Genomic DNA, 18,833 nt, shown 5'->3' on the forward strand with positions numbered 1-18,833 from the left:
AAATAAATAACCAACCCTCCATGGTTCCCATCCCACAGAGTAAAAGCCACAGTCTTCTCTGTGACTCACTATCCCCTAAGTGATCTGCCTCTAGTTACATCCCAGATCTCCTCTCTGTCTTTCCCCCTCACTCACTATGCCCATCGGCCGCTTTGCTATTTCTGTGAGATATTTTCCACCACAGGGCCTTTGCACTGGTTGTTCTCTCTGCCTGGAATGTTTTTTCCTCCGATATTCCAATAGCTCCCTCCCTTGCCTCTTTCAGGTGTTTGTTCAAATGTTACCTCCTCAGCAAGGTCTTCCCTGACCACTCAAAATCTGTTTAAACTCAAAATCTCTCTACTCCTTACCCCCCTTCCCTGGTTTATTTTTCTCTTTAACACATGTCACCTTATTAAATATACTTATTTATTTTGTTTATTTTGCCCCTCATTGGAAGCCAGCACCAAGAGAGGAATGTTTTTGCCTGGATTACTCCTTGCTGTGTCCCCTAGAAAAGCTTAGAAAAGTACATGATAAGTGCTTAGTAGGAAATTTGGGAAGAATGACTTTTCCATAAGAAATTTCTCTTATGTATAGAGCTCTTGTTCTGTACCAGGTACTGTGCCAAGCTCATTACAGACACTATTTCACTGCACCTCTTTCTCTCACTAACACTGAGCAAGGCAGGATGCCACAGCCCCATTTTACAGATGGAACACTGATGCTCAGAAATCTGCCAGCCTCTAGCTTTTGCTTGTAGCCTTTGATATGACCTCATAAAGGGGAAGCATGTGGCACTGGGCTTGGCACTATCAGCCACAGTCTTGTAGGGTTAATTATCGTCATAGGTGCTTTTTATATAGTTTTGCCCCCAAGGGTGAGCTGTCACCCAGCTCCTGAGTCAGACCCTTATGTCTGGAGGGTGACAGGGGGTGTTTTGTCCTGAAATTGAGTCATCTGGGGGTGGGGCATTGGGCACAGCCCCAGGGCTCTAAAGTGAGTCATCTCTTCACAGACCAGTGAGAAATCATAGCAGGAGCCCCCTAACAAATCATACAGGCTGGGAAGTGAAGTACAGAGAGCTGGGGCTCTTCTGAGGTCATAGCACTGGGACAGAGACAGGGAGGTCTGATTTCCAACAAAAGGGGTTAGACAGTGAGGGGAGGGGGGAGGTTCTGTAAGGAAAGCGTCACATCCCTCCTCCCAGCGGTGGGAGAGATGCCCCAGCCAGCTGCTTCTATTCCAGACTGTGAGGAGGGGTGAGTCAGCCTGTTGTGGGGGGAGCAGGGTTTAGGCTTGCCTGCCCTCCCCCCGGCCCCCAAACACACATCCAGATGGGCTGGGAGCTGGTTTTCTGGGATGCCAGGGCTCCTGACTCAGCACTGGGAATTTTGGCTGAGTGTGTTCTGGGAAATGTCAGGCCTACAGGAAACAGAGGGCTCCCACTCACACCATCCCGCAGGTGGGCGGGGAGCGGAGAGAGAGCAGGGTGTATGAGAGAACAGGGACCCAGTGTGCAAGGGGCTGAGTGTAAGGAGGTTTATGTACACGGGATAGTTGAGAATATGAGAGGGAGACAGTTGGCAAGCAAGGCATGGGGGTTTATATGTGCAAGGGAAGAAGCTGTGTGCCAGGATGTGGGTGTTTGAAGCAGAGGGTTGATGTGCAAAGGGGATCCCAGTGCAAGGGAAATGTTTGCTGGGAAGATGTGTGTTCAAAGGAGAGAGGTCCAGTCTGCTGGGGATAAAAATAAGAAAGCAGGTTGGCAAGGTGTTCGTGCCGAGAAGAGATGCGGAGTTTGTAAGGGATGTTTGCAAAAAAGGCTGTATGTAAAAAGAAAGGTCTGCCACTAGGCATAAAACGGCACGTGCGCGGCTCCCGCGGTGCCCCAACAATCCCAGCAGCCCTCAACGCCCACCCTTAGGCCCCGCCCCTAGTCCCGCCCCTCACGCACAGCGAGGCGGGCTATGCTCCAGTCAGTGAGCTTCTACTCCGCCATTGGCTAGCTAACTGGAGGGGGCGGGCGTGCAGAGACTCCCGGAAGCGCAAGAGGCTCCGGCTCGTAGCGGACCCGGATCCTGGGAACAGTGGGTGCTTAGCAACGGGGGGAGGTGCCCAGGGACAGGCGGGGGGGGGGGTATTGTGGGTGCCTAGCAACAGAGAGGAAGGCGGTGCCTAGCAACGAGGGGGGCTCAGAGGAGTGGAGAGGTAGCCCTGGAGGATCTGTGGGTGTCTAGCAACGGGGGAGGACCCTAACAACGGCGGGGAGTGGGACAGGGCGAAAGTGGGTTTTGGGAGGTGCGCAGGAAGAGCTATGGGGTCCTAGCAACCAGAGAGGGAACCAGGAGAAACTGGGGGAACTATTAAACAGGAAAGGAAGTCATTGGTGGGTGGGAATCTTAGGGTGGACACACAGGAATGTGAGGGCTTAGCAAAGACAAGGGCAAAGCAGGGAGGTCAGTGCCAACTCCTACCCGAGTAATCCCTCCCCTTCTCCCTCAGGCGATGTGGCTGGAGGTGGGGTGCTTACTGCGGGGGACCTGTGGACAGCTGGGCCGGACTGTTGGTTTGCCTTGTGGGGCCCTGGGGCCTGGGCCCCACTGGTGGGTAAGAGGCTGGAGAGGAGTCTCCCCGGGGAGAGGCTGAGGGAGGTTTTAGGGTATAAAAATGACAGGGAGGGGTCCAAAAGGGCCAGGCAGATCCCATGTCCTCCACTCCTTACCAATATCTGCTTTTCTTGCAGGGGCCATGTGGAGGTTCTCAGGCCCAAATGTTTCATAAGGATGGGCCTGGCAGAGGCCTGGGTGAGGAGGACATTCGCAGGATACGGGAGGCCCGGGTCAGGAAGACACCCCGGCCCCAGGTATCATTGTCTCCCACCCACCCAGCAGCACCCCTGAAGGCAGCTGGCCTCCCAAGCTTGGGGAAGGGTATGGCGGCAGGTTGGTTGGACTCCCTGGGCGCTATGTTCACCTTCCCACCCTCAGACCTTCTCCCCATTTCCCAGCTGAGCGACCGCTCTCGAGAACGCAAGGTGCCCGCTTCCCGCGTCAGCCGCTTGGCCAACTTTGGGGGTAGGTGTGACTGTGGGAGATTGTGACCTAGATCAGGGGAGGCCACGTTTACAGAATGAAGCAAGGGGGAGAGGGTGAATCAGAGACAGGGAGAGGAGTGAGAGGTGGAAAAGAGAAGGAAGGCAAAGGCCTGCAAAGCCAAGAGAAATAGAGGAAGGTAACATTTATTGAGCGGTTGGAATGTGGAAGGCCCCATGTACACTCCATCTCTCTGCACTGAATTGATGCGTGTTAATTTCCACTCTATAAATGAGGAAATAGAGGCAAAGGGAAGTGAAGTGACTTGACCCCAGGTTATGCAGCAGGATTGTTCAAACTTCATGTCACAGTCTGCATGAAATAATACAGGGGGTTGCAACCAGCATTAAAAAGAATAGAATGGGGGGCACCTGTGTGGCTCAGTGGGTTAGCGTCTGACTTTGGCTCAGGTCATGATCTCAGGGTCCTCAGATGGAGCCCCAGGCTCAGCTGGGAGTCTGCCTCTCCCTCTCCCTCTGCCCCTCCCCCTGTTTGTGCTCGCTCTCTCTCAAATAAATAAAAATCCTAAAAATAAAAAAAGAATAGAATGGTGCACACGTAGAATAAAGGAAATTCTTGTGTATATATATATATATATATCTACTGTTATAATGCATATGTCTTCTTTAGGGTGGATCGTGGTTCAAATTTTAAAGATACCAATTCACAGTATAAAGAGGGAGTTAAATGCACTGGTAAGAGCTTTGATACCAGGCTGCCCAGGGTTCAAGGGGTGATTCTGCCGCATTCTCACTTTGTGACCCTGGACGAGTTACTTAACTTCTCTGAGCCTCAATTTCTTTTTCTCTTCTGTGAGGATGAAATGAGTTAATGCATATAAGGCATCAGTAATGGTTCCTGGCATGTAGCAAGCACCCAGAAAATGTCCGTATGATGATTTGCAGAGAAGGTGACGGTGGAAGAGGCAGAGAGACTCAAGATGTCTTTAGCGACAAGGGGACGGAGGAGGGAGGGGAAATCAAAGCCAAAAGATAAGATCAAAAGGAGGGACAGAGAGAAAGAGGCCTGAACTGATGTGCCAGATGGGGGGAGGGGAAGAGACAGAGAAAAACCAACATAGACAAGGAGAGGTGAGCATGAAGAAGACGAAGTGTGACAGAGAAAGGGGAGTCACAGGAAGACAGAGACCCAGGGGGATCATTTCGGGGCCTTCTTACCCTTAGTTGCACTCTAGAATCATCCGGAATGCTTAAAATATGTATGTAAATTCCAAGGCTCATCTCAGACCATAGAATCTCAGCCTCTTATTTATCAAAGCTCCTCACATGACTCAGATGTGCAGCCAGGGGTGAGAACCACTGACCCGGGAGACAGACGTGAACAGAGTGATGGAGCAAGAGGGAGCCGCACCTCAAAGGGAACTGCAAGCAGGGAGAGAGTAAGAGATGGAGTTGGGGACAGAGAGAAGCAGAGAGTTGCCAACAGAAAGCTGGGAGACAGGTTGCTTAGGGAGAGGCTGAGAGCGAACAGGGGTTCGGGGGACAAGGCCCGGAGGCAGGCAGGCACCCAGACTCCTCTCTCACTCCCCAGGACTGGCTGTGGGCTTGGGGCTGGGAGCGCTGGCTGAGGTAGCCAAGAAGTCCCTGCTGGGAGGACGTCTACCATCAGGTGAGTGGGTGTGTCACACTACCTGGGTTCAGACCCTGGCTTTGCTGTGTGACCTAGGCTGAGTGGCTTCACCTCTCCGAGCCCAGTTTTCTCATCTGGAAAATGGATGATCATGTACCCACCTCTCACGGTTGTGATGGGTGGAAGCCTATCGTGTGAAAAAAATAATTGGAGTTGAGTTCCTAAAACTCTGAGCAGGAGAGGAAAGCTGAGAATAGGAGTGTTGGGGGCGGGGGGGTGTCTGTGGACAACAGAGATGGAAAGACATGTGTGGAGATTAGCACTGGTGGCTAAGATTCCCCAACAAGCCCACGTCCGGAAGCAAAAATGGGTCTGGATATTTTGGATAAAAAAGAGACTAAGGCCATAGTAACTGACAAATGGAATGTGTGACCCATGATTGAATGTCAGCCTGAGAAAAATAACTATCAAAGACTTTGGGGACAACTGGGAACATCTGAATTTGGACTGAAGAGCAGATAGGAGAGAATTCGCGTTCATGTTCGTAGGCACGATGATGGCGCTGTGATTGAGTAGGGGAATATCCTTATTTTTAGCACGGGTTGTGTGCAACTACATGCAGATGGGTCTGCAAAAAATAAGGGCGAGTGTTTGGGCACATACACATAGATAAATTATGTAGGTGAGGCCAAAGGTGAAAAGTTTGAATTGGATATGCGGGTGTCCGTGGTGCTGTGCATGTGACTTTTCTGTTCATTTGGATTTTTTTTTTCTTCCAAATAAAAAGGTGGGTGTAAGTGGAGGATTAGGCTTGAGGTAAGACCAAACTGAGTCTACACCCTGCTCTGCCACTTCTATGCTGTGTGACCCAGGGCCAGGCACAGTACCTCTCTGAATGTCCTGCCTCCTCACCTTGAAAATTAAAGCATTGGTAGTTCTTACTTTTTGGCTAATTGTGGGGATTCAGCCAGAGAATCCAGAGACCCTTGGAATTCTGCCTGGCACAGGGTGAGCCCTAGCTAGATAAAGAGCTCAATAATATTTTTTATCAAATAAATAAAAGCTTAATAAACACTTGATTGAATAATCCTATAATTTGCATGTAGAGCCGGGCACATATCCTAAGCGTATAGCTTGGTTCATTTTCACAAAGTGGATACATCTGTGTGCCCAGATTAAGAAACCCTAAGACAGCAGTTCTTAAACTTTCGGTCTCAGGATCCCTGCACACCCTTACAATTTAGGAATGGATAAACAAAACATGTTATATTCACATGATGGGATATTATTCAGCTATAAAAGGGAATGAAGTACTGATCCATGCTACAATGTGGATGAATCTTGAAAACTATCCTAAGTGAAAGAAGCCAGACACAACAGGTCACATACCGTATGATTCCATTCATATGAAATGTCCATAGAGACCACAGATTAATGGTTTCCGGAGACTCGGGGTGGGGGGTGGTTGGGAGAAATGGGAGGTGACTGCTAATAGGTATGGGGTTACTTTTTGGGCTGTGAAAATGTTTCAAAATTGCTTATGGTGATGTACAACTCTGAATGTACTAGAAGCCATTGGACTGTATACCTTAAATGGGTGAGTTACACGATTTATGAATTACATCTCAATAAAAAATAGAATGAGGACCCCAAAGAACCTGCTTGTGGATTATATTTGGGGGTTATATTTGTGGATATTTACTGCATTAGAGATTAAAATGATTTTTTTTATGTTTCAAGTGTTATTTAAATTCTAATTGGTTAACATATAGTGTAATATTAGTTTCAGGAGAAAACAAATTTTTAGAACGCAAGAATACACACACACACGTGCATTCCATCAGCTGTCAGAGCAATGGTATCATCACAGGTCATGGAGTTTCTGGAAAACTCCACTGAGCATTTATGGGAGAATGAGAGTAAAAAGGGGCAAATAACATTAATATGATTATGAAAATAGTTTTGATCTTACAGAGCCTCCTGAAGGGTCTCAGGGACCCTCAGGGTTCCCGGAACCACACTTTGAGAATCACTGCCCTCATTCTCCAAAAGCTTCTATCTGCCCTGTCTTGGCTTCTCATCCCACCAAGGGAAACCACTGTCTTGGCTTCTGACCACCAAGATTAGTTTTGACTGGTTTTGCTCTTTACGCCAATGTAATCAGACAGCGTGTCCTCATACATGTCTGGCTGCTTTTGCTCAACATTCTGTCTGCGGGATGCCGCCATGTTGCTGCGGGTAGATGGAGGGGTTTATTCAGTGCTGTAGGAGTCCCTGTGTGACCGTTCCAGCATGCCTTTGTTCATCCTATTGACAGTCATTGGGTTATTTCCAGTTGGGGACCATTGTGAATAGTGCTGCTGTGAACCATCTTGGAATAACTGTCAATGGACACACATATGCCTTTTCCTGGGTATATACCTAGGAGAGAAATCATGTTGGCCGTAGGTGTGTGCTCTACTGGAAACTTCCCAAAGGGCTTGTGCCACGACACTCATCAGCAATATGGGTGTTTAGGCTGCCCCACATCCTTGCCAACACTTGGTATTGTCGGTTTCATTTTAGCCATCCTGGGGGTTATGCAGTGGTGCTATAATGATGTTTTGTGTGGTCGTAATACTAATGATTATTCTCGCCACCCCAGAGAGCAGCTCCCGGCCAGGCTCCAGCCCTTTCCTGTCAGAGGCCAATGCCGAGCGGATTGTGCAGACCTTGTGTACAGTTCGGGGGGCCGCCCTCAAGGTTGGCCAAATGCTCAGCATCCAGGGTACAGCATGACACTCGACTCCTGACCCTTGACCTCACTCCTTCCGCACCCCCACCCACCCGCCAGCGCAAACTTCAGATATCCCCACAGGGGCCCCTCCTCGCCTCCTCCCTCACTGCTTCCCTTGTCCCCCTGTCTCCCCAGACAACAGCCTCATCAGCCCTCAGCTGCAGCGCATCTTCGAGCGTGTCCGCCAGAGCGCCGACTTCATGCCTCGCTGGCAGATGCTGGTGAGTGCCCTGGCCGGGAAGGCTGGTGAGGGAGGCGGGCTCCACCTGCCTGAGCCCCCTGGCTTCATTGCTGAAGCCTCAGTTTCCCCATCTGTAAAATGGGGATCACTGAAGCACACATCTCGGCGAGTTGTTGAGATAATGACATGAGAGAATGGTGCGGAGTGCTTAGACCAGTCCCTGGCAGGCTCAGGGCTTTGTCACGGCTACTGAAGAGGCTGGGAGTGCAGTGGTTAGGGGACCAGACTTTGTGAGTTCAAATCCCGGCTCTGCCGGATACTGCCTGTGTGATCTCAGACATGTGGCCTGACCTCTCTGTGCCTCAATTACCTCATCTGTAACTGGCCATACTGAGAGCAACACCCACATCATAGGGTTACATAAATTAGTATATGTAAAGCACTTCGAAAGGGCCCCTGACACACCATGAGTGACATCCTAGTTCTAGCTGTTATTAGTACTAGATTTTTTTTTTAAAGATTTATTTACTTGAGAGAGAGCACGTGTGTGTGAGTGGGGGCAGTGAGGGAGGGGCAGAAGAGAGAGACTCTCAAGCAGACTCCGCACCGAGCGCCAAAGTGGGGCTCCCATCTCACAACCCTGAGATCATGACCCGAGCTGAAATCAAGAGTCAGACGTTTCACCGACGGAGCCACCCAGGCGCCCCAGTACTAATTTTTCTTCATTAAAGGAGATTGTGTCTGTAAATAGGTTGGCACAGCACCTGGCACTGAGTAAGTGCCCAAGACATGACTGTTCTTCTAGTGACTGGGCAAGGGTGTGAAATCCCGATCCAGCTGCCTTCCTTCTGATCTCTGCTCTGCTCACTTGCCCTGTGGCCCTGGATCATTAGTGTCCCTCTCTGAGCCACTATGGACAGGTCCCAGCCCACAGGAAGCCCTCTGTAAATGTTAGCTCTTCTTCATCACGTTAACTTTGAGTTGATAATACAGTCTAGGAGTATAATGAAGGATTATCAGTCTTGATTGTACATAATAGCAGTCCCCAAATTGGCCCACACAGCCTTGGGAGTACAGGCTGAGGCTGGGCCTCCCAGTCTGCCGGCACCTGGCTTGTCACCTCGGCCAAGAGACTTCTCTGTGAGCCTCAGTCTCCTCATCTGTGAAGTTGGGTAGTAGCCAGGAGCATAGCCCCGAGCCCGGCATGTGGTGAATGGGCTTATTCACATAAAGCGCTGGGCACAGGGAGTGAACTCAGCTGCCTATAACTGCAACGATGATTGTTTCAACCACTGTCCCCAGAAAGTTCTCGAAGAGGAGCTCGGCAGGGACTGGCAGGCCAAGGTGGCCTCTTTGGAGGAGGTGCCCTTTGCTGCTGCCTCGATCGGGCAGGTGCACCAGGGCATGCTGAGGGATGGGACGGAGGTGGCTGTGAAGATCCAGGTGAGGGGGCGCGGGGAGGCGGGGCAGGGGTGGGAGTGGGCCCCTTGCTGTCCCAGAGGCGTGACTCCCGCCCTCTGTCCCTCCCTGCTCACAGTACCCAGGCGTGGCCCAGAGCATCCAGAGTGATATCCAGAACCTGCTGGCGGTGCTCAAGATGAGCGTGGCCCTGCCCGAGGGTGAGGCGCCACTCCACCCCTGACCATGGGAGGGATGCCTCGAAGGGAGAAAGAGGGGCTGGATGGAGGGGGAGAGGCCAGCTCGGGGCAGGGTGTGCCCGTTTGTGTGTGTGTCTGTGTGTGTGTGTGCGCGTGTGTGTTGTGTGTGTGAGCGTGGGCGACTGTGCAAGTCCGTGTGTTTGCGACAGAAAGAAGGGACACCAAGGCAGGGAGAGCCCAGAGAGTCTGAACGTGTGAGAAAAGGCAAACTTAGAGATTCTGACAGACCCAGAGCCAGAAACCCACACTGACATTTGGAAACAGACACACGGGATGCCCAGAGAGGGCCTGGAGGTCTGGAAAAGAGCCACAGAAGCAGGAAGGGAGTGTAAGCCGGACCTCGTGTGTGTGTATGTGTGTGTTTGTTTGTGTGTGTGTGTGTGTGTGTGTGTGTGTGTGTGTGTGTGTGTGTGGCGCTTGGAAGTAAGATTTTGAGGCCCTGAGGACAGTGTGAGAGACTATGAAAAAGAGACAGGGTAGGTGGCACGTGTGACCATGAACGAGATGTCTGGGGCCTGGTGCGCGTGCCTGAGAAAGGGACCCCAGGAGGGAGACTGCAGGGGAGGCCGCGGCTCTGTGAAGGCCGGAGGGGAGGTGTGTGTGGACAGATGATGTGGTAAAAGGCAGGGAGCAGGTGTGAGGGGCTGTGACGCACAGACCGCGAGAGACCTGACTGGCAAGAGAAGACAGCCCTGAGTGGAAAGCCTGGGGGGTGGCTGTCATGCTGGGGCCAGGCTGGGGCCTTCCCTGCCTGACACGGCTGCCCCCTCAGGCCTGTTCGCTGAGCAGAGCCTGCAGGCCTTGCAGCAGGAGCTGGCTTGGGAGTGTGACTACCGTCGTGAGGCAGCTTGTGCCCAGAACTTCAGGTGAGCTGAGCCTCCCTCAGGCCCCCCAGGCCCCCCTCCCAGGATGAGCAGGAAGTGGAGGCCTGGGGTGGAGCCAGCAAACTCTTTTTTTCCTCCTCATTTGCTCACCCCTCCCTCCATTCACTCCTGACTTGATTTAACCCGTGTCCTCTGTGAGCTTGGGCATGTCACTTCCTCTCCCTGTCAGTTTTCTCATCTGGCAAATGGGATGCACAACCACCATAGTCTGGTGGGGGAGATGGACTTGTCAGCAGGCACTTCGTCACGCCGTGAGATACCACCACACCGCTGGACGGGCAAAGCATTAACGGTCTGACACTGTCACGGGTGGGAGAGAACAGGGCTCCAGGTCATCCCTCATGCCCTTATCCACTGTGGGCAGGAGGAGGCTTTGAGATCAGCGTTTCGGAGAACAGTCTGGCTTCATCAAGGCCCAGTATTCTCCTACAACCCGATTACCGCCCTCCTTGCTAAACAAATGCTGTAGGGACGCTTAGGCCGGTATACGCCGTCAGCCTTTTCCAGAATGCTCAGAGCAGCAATCGCCCTAAACCGGACACAACCCAAATCTATCAAATTCACCCAGCAAGGTAGATAAATAAATGACGGTGTATTCACCAGCAGAATATCACACAGCAGCGAAAATGAATGAACTCAGCTGCAAGGGAACAATGAGGTTGTATCTTAGAAGCATCGTGGTGTGCAACAGTTAATTACACCCAGTGAGGTCCTCTACTGCATGGCCCATGGGTGTCCTGGGCCAAGGTGTGTAGATACGGAGCAAGAGAAGGGGCAGCGGCAGAGGGCAGTGGTTCCAGGCATGGGCCCTGGACTCAGATGTGGGATCCAGTCCCAGGTCAGCCCTTAACTGGCTGGGTGGCCTGGATCCGCACCCTTGGGAGAGCATCATCCTCATAGGGGAGTGAGGGGCAAAAGGGATTGTGTTAATTAAATGCTTGGCACAGGGCCTGGCCCAGGAGGAATGGTTCAAACAAGGACAAAAATAACAAGCCCCAAAGTGGGACCCTGAAGAGAAGAGTATGAAGTGGGCTGGGCCAGGGCACTCCTGTATGGGATCTGGAAGCCCCCATCCCTCCAGGATTTACCAGTGCCTTTAGAATAAAACCCAGATCATTCCCCTGGCCTGCCCCATCTCACTGCCCCCAGCCCCAGCCATCCGACAGGTCTCAACCAGGGATCTTGCTCATATTCTTTGCCTCCCAAGTCTTACACTGACACTCTTAACTCAATCTATTATTGGTCTGTTTGTATATTTGTTAAGAGTGTGGTCTCTGGTGTCTGAGGGGCAGGCCCAGAGCTCATCCACTGCTCTGTCCCCCAGCATCATCCCACACAGGGACAGACACCAAGAAGGAGTCAGTACTAACCGGTGTTCAGAGTAATGACTCCAAGGATTGGCCAACGAATATCACTATAGACTTGGAGATTTGTATATCAGCAACGCTTTTTTTGGACGGGTTAATTAATAAATTGATGAAAAAGTAATGCTCATCAAGTTTAATACATCGAGCTCTATCCTGGGGCAACCAGAAGTCATAGAGATATTTCCAGTAGGGAAGTGGTAACTGGGGCTCCAGCAGCACCCAGCTTAGGGGTAGGCACAGAGTAGGCACTACGGAGATATTTGATGAATGAGTGAATGGGTGAATGAATGAAATGTCTGAATGAATATCAGTCCGGCCCGGAGTTGGCCATCGCTCAGGACAGAGAGGCACGAGGAGGGAAGGCAAGACATAGAAGGCAAGACTCCATGTTCCTGGAGCACTCCTCAGAGGAAGAGGAGGAGGCCTGAGCTGGGCCACAGGGGCCTGAAGCATGAGGTCCCGCCCCTCCCCCTCCTGCCCCAGGCAGTTGTTGGCAGATGACCCCTTCTTCCGGGTGCCCGCCGTGATTAAGGAGCTGTGCACAACGCGGGTGCTGGGCATGGAGCTGGCCGGAGGGGTCCCCCTGGACCAGTGCCAGAGCTTGAGCCAAGACATCCGGAACCAGGTACGGGGGTCTCGGGGCAGTAGGGAGGGCACTGTCCCCAGGCTGGTAGGGCTGACCAGACCCACAGAGAGGGCTCTATAGGGGCGGATGACTCTGAGATGTCTGTTACTCCTCCCCACTCCAGATCTGCTTCCAGCTCCTGAGGCTGTGTCTGCGGGAGCTGTTTGAGTTCCGATTTATGCAGACAGACCCCAACTGGGCCAACTTCCTGTATGATGCTTCCAGCCACCAGGTTGGTTCCTTATGATGTGGATCACGGTACATTAGCTGCTTTAACAGATAGTTCCCTATGTTTCAGTAGCTCGACACAATAGTAGTTATTACCCACATGACAGGCCGGAGTGGCCCTCCTCCACATGGTGACGCAGGGACCCAGGCTCCTTCCCTTCTGTGATTGTGCCATCCCCTAAGGCTTGCAATGCTCTCCTTCCAGTGAAAGGGGAAAGAGAGGTTAAGAGGGTAGCGCCCTGCCTAATTGCTTTGGCCAGAAGTGACACAATTGTTCCATTGATAAGAACGGGTCACACATTGATAAGAACTGGTTGAGGTGCAAGGGATGCTGGGAAATGGAATCTCCGCTAGGCAGTGGTTCCCTAGGGGCACAGTTTTTGGAAGCCAGTTGGTCATCACTGCCACACCTGTCATTCATTTAACACACCAAGCATCTACTGCCTCTTGGCAGTGGTACCAAGACAACCCTGATCCTCGCCTTCTCAGAGTTCCCAGTCCTAGTGGAGGGACCTGTGACCAGACAGTGATGACTGAGCAGTTAGTACCATGATGGGGAAGCACAGGCCAGAGTGGTCAGTGACGGGGGAGGCACAGGGGGCCGTGGGGAGCCAGGGAAAGTGACTGACCCGGCACCAGGTCAGTGAGGTCAAGGAAGCCTTCTCGAAAGAAGTGCCCTTAAAGCTGAAACCAGAGAGGTGAGAAGGGGACAGCCACCTGAAGAGCAGGAAAGAGAGAGCGTTCCCGGCAGAGGACACAGGTAGCCAAAGGCCTGGGGTAAGGGTTCGGACTGAAAGACTCAGTGAGCGTGGCTGCCAAATGGCTCTCTAAAGTGGCCTGTACCCATTCCGTCCCCAGAGGGATCTTTTGAAAACACAAATCTGGCCAAATTGTCCCTTCCATAGCTCCCCAGCCACCTCAGGATCAAGTCTGAGCCCTTTGCTGAGTGCAGTGTGGACCCACTGAGTCTCCAGCCTCAGTCCCTTGCCACCCCCTCCCTGCCAAGTGCACAGATAGCTTGTGTCCCTGCTAGGCTCACACCACACCACAGGGAAGTATTTTTCTACTCAGGGTGAGAGGGCAGTGATATGAGTCCTGCCATCAGGTTATTGGGTCTCAACAGCATTTTTTGTTTTAAAGCCATAGAATAAAAGGTGCCAGTGTGTCGCAGATGGGAGGGATCCATATTATTTTGGGATGCTTTTGTTTGACCTTATAGTTGGGTGTGCCTGGGTACTGGTGCCCAAATAAAATCTGTATTTCTTGCTGTGGGTTGTGACCAATAGTGTGAACTCCACTGCCCTAGAGAAACTCTTATACATGTGCCCATTGGGCACTGTTTTTAATAGCAGAACCGAGAAACAACCACAGTGTCCATCGGCCAGATAAATGCACTGTGATATAGTTACACGATGAAGTCCTTACACAGCAGTGAAAAAAATGAATGAGCTAGAGCTGAACATAGCAATGGGGATAAGTTGCAAAACCATGTTGGGCACAAAGAACAAGCCGCAGGATAACTATCATAAATACCATTTATATGAAGTTTTAAAACACGCAAAGCATGCCTATTTATTGTTCACAGGTGCACACATATGTAGAGAATGTGGAAATGCACACATGGGAATTTCAGTGAATAATAGTTTAGTAATGATAATCTCGGGAAAGTGGTGACCCTGGAAGAGAGGAAGGGGGAGGTTGGAAAAGGCCGGGGTCCATGGGAGGCTCCACCTGGATTGGTAATTTTTAATATTTTAAGTGGGCTGCTGGGATTTGTAGGTGTTCATTTTATTTTTCCACATATTTTATTATTTAGATTTTTTTCTATGCCTAAAACATATTGCTATGAAAAATAGGACCCAATATAAAAGCCAGGTCCCTTCAGTTTCATATGGGGGTGGATAGCAAGTGTGGAGATGGGAGGCCAGGAATTCAGGGAGGCAGCACGGCAGGGATTCTGACGAGGGGCACGGTGTGGGAATGGACCTGGGTCCCCCCCACCTCAGACAGTGGGGAGTGGTGGTGGACTCCCAGCATCCCTTTCACCATCTCTTGTCCCAGGTGACCCTGTTGGACTTTGGTGCAAGCCGGGAATTTGGGACCGAATTCACAGACCATTACATCGAGGTGAGTCCCCCCCCCAACCCTGGGGTCTTTGAAGGGCCTCAAGCCCGATACTGAGGCAAGGGTGAGAAGGAGAAATATAGTATCTGGAATTAAGAAATCATATATAATAGTAATAGTAATAACTAATAAATAAAAAGCCCTTAATATGATGTCAGGTACTGTTTGAGGTACTGTCCATGTGGTAACTGATCTAAACCACAGAGCAACTGTATGGGGTCAAGACCATTTTTAAGCATTTTTTAAAAGTTTTATTTATTTATTTGAGAGAGTGCATGCGCGCGCACACACACAAGTGGGGGGAGGGGCAGAGGGAGAAGCAGACTCCCGCTGAGCAGGGAGCCCAACACAGGGGCCCAATCCCAGGACCCAGAGATCATGACCTGAGCTGAAGGCAGATGCTTAACCGACTGAGCCACCCAGGTACCCCGGGTTAGGACCATTTTTTAGTCCCATTTTACAGATGAAGTTACTGGAGCTCAGAGAAGTTAAGTCACTTGCTCTAGGTCGCAGCAGACCTGGGATCCAGACTCAGGGAGCCTAGCTCCCAAACCCTGACTAGCCCCAGATGGCCCACAGTGGCCATCCTGCCCCCTCCCCACACCCCAGGCTGTCCCAGGCCTTGGTATTCAGCCTTACACTCACATACCTCCCTGGCTGGATGCTCCCTGGGGGCAGCTCTCTCCTCAGGAACATCTGTTGTCCGTCCTTCCCACCCACCTACCTAAGGCATCTCATTAATTTGTTGAGATTGACTATTTGATGTGGGTCTTCTACTCATTTACTCATCAATTCCAACATTCTCTGACAACCCCCTGTGCCCAGCCCTGTTCTGGGCAATACCAACCCAGTGACTAATCCAACCCAGTCTCCGCCTTCACGGAGCTCACAGACCAGGACAGGGATAGACGCTGTCAGGGCTGGAATGGGGGAGCACAGGAGACTGTGGAGCCCAGAGGAGGAGGCTGGGCCAGCCTAGGGGGTCAGGGAGAGTTTCCTGGAGGAAGAGGCATCAAGAGTTGAGACCTGAGGGATGAGGAAACCAACCAGGAAGAGGCAAGGAGGGTATTCCCGACTGATAAACATACAAAGGCCAAGAGGAGAGAAGGCATATTCCCATTAGAGCAACGCTTCTCAAACTTAGTGTCTATGAGACACCCACCCGCCCCCACTACCGACATGAGCCTATTAAATGCAAATCGTGGTCTGGAGTCCGGCATAAGATGCTGCATTTCTAATACACTCCCAGGTGATGCCAAAGCGACTGGTACAGGGACCACACTTTGAGTAATCAGTCCTGGAGGACCAAAAGGAAGTTCATTTCTGACTGGGCCAGCAGGTGAGGGGTGGAGCAGGAACCACTCTGAGTCTGAAAAGCCATGCTTTGCACCCTGTACTTTATCCAGGTGCTGTGGGGACCCACAGAAGGGATTTGAGCGGGGTAGGACAGAGAAGTAGAAAACTCCCTCAGGAAAGCAGGTAGCCTTTGAGACTGGGGGCTGGGAGCCCAGGGAAGGGAAGAGAAGACAAGGCCCAGGGCTCTGGCTTGGGAACTGGGGGATGGTGGGGCCACCCCTGACATAGGGCAGGAAGGACGAGCTGGCAAACCCCACCTCCACCCCCCCACCCCCCACAGGCTCCTTGGGCCCTCTCTCCAGGCCACTTGAGGCACAGAGCCAAGGCCTCTCTCTCTGGGTAGGTGGGACATCTTGTGTGTCCCCCTAACCGCACCCCCCCAGGCCTATTTGGCATGGCTCTCCTCCGGTCTCCCCACCCTTTTCCAGTTTAAAAAAAGCCCCGCCACACCGGTCCCTGAGGACCACAGGCCTGACAGATGGCCAGACAGGCTCGGGCAGGGGGAGCAGAGACAGACTAGAACTGCCAGATTGAATCCTGTATTTCCCTTCCTCCCGAGAAAGTGGTGAAGGTTTTCCTGCCTGGCCTTGCTGTTGTTCCATGAAGTAGGGACTTTCGCATCCTAATAACGGTAGCTCCTCCCGGTTGTGGCTGTGGCGGATCCCACATGCAGGCCCGGTGCTACGCACTCCGCAGACACCTCCTCCTGCCTCCCGACAGCCACCCGTGAGGAAGATTCTTTCATCATCCCCGCTTCACAGATGAGAAAGCGGAGGCCCGAAGGCAAAGCGCCTTGCCCGGAATCTCTCAGCCGGCAAGTGGCAGAGCTGGGATGGGGCCCCAGCAGGCTGGCTCTCGCTTCTGTCTGTCCGCGCCCTCAACTCAACTCCTGCTCTCCCCACGCTCATTCGCCCAACAGAGGTTCACCAAGGGCCTCCCGAATGCCAGACCTTGAGCTGCAAGTCCGACTGGGACTAAACCCAGCCGGCATCCCTGCTGTCCTGGGGCTCCAAGCCCAGGATAGGAGACAGACATGAACCAGGCAATCACAGAGACGGCCCGGTGGCAACCTCAGATGGAGTTCTGGGCCATGGTCTCATCCTTGTCTAGTTGAGTGCTTGGACCCACGAATAGCACTTGACATTTATTTTCCTCCAGGCAGGCTCTGCATTCTAGGCCAGGTGGGAAAAGCCCCTGACTACCCCCTGACCCCCCACCATCATCACCCCCCCCCCCCCGCCCCGGAAAAGACCCCAGGGGGAGATATAGACAGGGACAAGGTGAGGAGGGAGAGGCTCCTAGGGGAGAGGACTTAAGTAGATCAGAATGTAGGGAGGGCCAGGCCAGTTTTCAAGACCCCGCCTTGAACCCCACTCCCTTGGCCTCTGACCTCTGCCAAACACCCAATTTCCCAGGTGGTGATGGCAGCAGCCAGTGGAGACAGACACCGGGTCCTGCAGAAATCCCGAGACCTCAGATTCCTCACGGGCTTTGAAACCAAGGTGGGAAACACTGTGGGGGTTGGGGGGCTGCTTATCTCTCCTGGGGGGAGCTCTGGGGAGGAGTGGGGGGAATGGAGGCTGCTTGGCTACTCACAAACTATGGGGAAATGGGCCCCATTTATCTCTTCTAGAGGGAGGGAGTGGGCGGCTGCTAGTGGGTCCTGCGGGTGGAGAAGTGGAGGCTGTTTCTCTGTTCTAGAGTGAGGGCTACTGGTCTCCTGGAGGCTCTGAGAGGAAGTAAAGAGCCATTTTGGGGAGGCCTGGGGGCTCTGGAAGGAGTGGAGGCTGCTTATGACTCCGGAGGGAGTAGGGGGCCTGCGTTTATACTTGAGGGTATGAGGGAGACGAGGGTGCTCATCCCTTCTAGGTTAAGTGGAGGGCTGTACCTCCACGCCGCGTGCCTCTTGCTCTCCCCCATCCATAGGCATTCTCGGATGCCCACGTGGAGGCAGTGATGATCCTGGGGGAGCCCTTCGCCACCCCGGGCCCCTACGACTTCGGGGCAGGTGACACCGCCCGCCGAGTGCAGGGCCTCATCCCTGTGCTGCTACAGCAGCGGCTGCGCCCACCGCCCGAGGAGACCTACGCCCTGCACCGCAAGCTGGCAGGGGCTTTCCTGGCCTGCGCCCGCCTCCGTGCCCACATCGCCTGCCGGGACCTCTTCCAGGACACCTACCACCGCTACTGGGCCAGTCGCCAGGCGTAGCCACTGCCCGCGGCCTGTTTTGCCCGTGGCCTCCTGGCCAAAAGGGACGTGTGGTCAGACCCGTTAGACAGCATCCTGGGATTCTGGCCCCAAAGCAGGCCATCCCCGGCTGTGATGCCTCCTTTCCATTCTCCTGCAGGTCGGGGACCCCCCCCACCTTGGGCTTCCCAGTCTTGCCTAACTCCCTTCCTGGGTTCTGGGGACCCCTCGGGCTAGGGAACCCCCAGCTTCACACCCCCATATCCTGCTCTCCCCACTCCAAAGTGGGCGTCCAGGAACTCTGCGCCAGGGATTAACTTATTTTTGCCAACATTTAAGAGTCTTAGGCCCCCTGCCCACCAGCATGCAGATCCAGACTCATGTAGATGGGGAGCCCCTCAATTCTGCCTCAGGTCTCCCACGGATCTGGCCAGTGAAAGGGGAGGGGCGGTGGTTGGTGGAGGCAGCCCTCACCTTTGCTGCCCTCACCCCTTCACCAGCTGCGTTCTCCCCATTCTCCCTGGCTCCATCTTTTCTATGTGTTGGGGAGGGTGTTTGAAACTTCAGACGGGAATAAAAGCGGCTCCCCTTCCCGGGTACTTTCTCTGCGCTGGGGGGAGGGGGGCTGTTGGGGGGGGAGGAGCTCTCAGCCTGCCTCCAGGTGCAGATGGCCAGCCCCCTCCCATCCTCTGGTCTGAAAGCCCCAGCCCAGCCTGGGCCATCTGTTGCCGGGAACCTCCTTCTACCCATTCCCTCCCACCCGCCCCCCCCCGCCCCTCCCGC

At 52.9% G+C, this 18,833-nt stretch overlaps 1 protein-coding gene across 4 annotated transcripts; it reads left to right on the plus strand.

Annotated features, from left to right (window-relative positions):
- Positions 1–2,004: 2,004 nt before the first annotated feature.
- COQ8B (coenzyme Q8B) lies at positions 2,005–18,639 on the plus strand. Of its 4 annotated transcripts, none has more exons than XM_035023317.1 (15): positions 2,005–2,069; positions 2,485–2,589; positions 2,726–2,845; positions 2,990–3,056; positions 4,626–4,703; positions 7,309–7,431; positions 7,576–7,661; positions 8,924–9,064; positions 9,159–9,240; positions 10,052–10,145; positions 12,014–12,155; positions 12,280–12,387; positions 14,445–14,510; positions 17,279–17,365; positions 17,790–18,639. In XM_035023317.1, the coding sequence occupies exons 2-15, from the start codon at positions 2,488–2,490 to the stop codon at positions 18,069–18,071; spliced, it is 1,578 nt and encodes a 525-aa protein (XP_034879208.1). In that variant the 5' UTR covers positions 2,005–2,069; positions 2,485–2,487; the 3' UTR covers positions 18,072–18,639. The 4 variants fall into 4 exon arrangements, with proteins under 4 accessions (XP_034879208.1, XP_034879209.1, XP_034879210.1 ...); XM_035023318.1 differs by lacking the exon at positions 2,005–2,069 and adding an exon at positions 2,160–2,190; XM_035023319.1 differs by lacking the exon at positions 2,005–2,069 and adding an exon at positions 2,189–2,207.
- Positions 18,640–18,833: the final 194 nt, after the last annotated feature.

Source organism: Mirounga leonina, unplaced genomic scaffold (assembly GCF_011800145.1).
Source record: "Mirounga leonina isolate KUSES-001 unplaced genomic scaffold, KU_Mleo_1.0 Mir_177, whole genome shotgun sequence".
NCBI lineage: Eukaryota > Metazoa > Chordata > Mammalia > Carnivora > Phocidae > Mirounga > Mirounga leonina.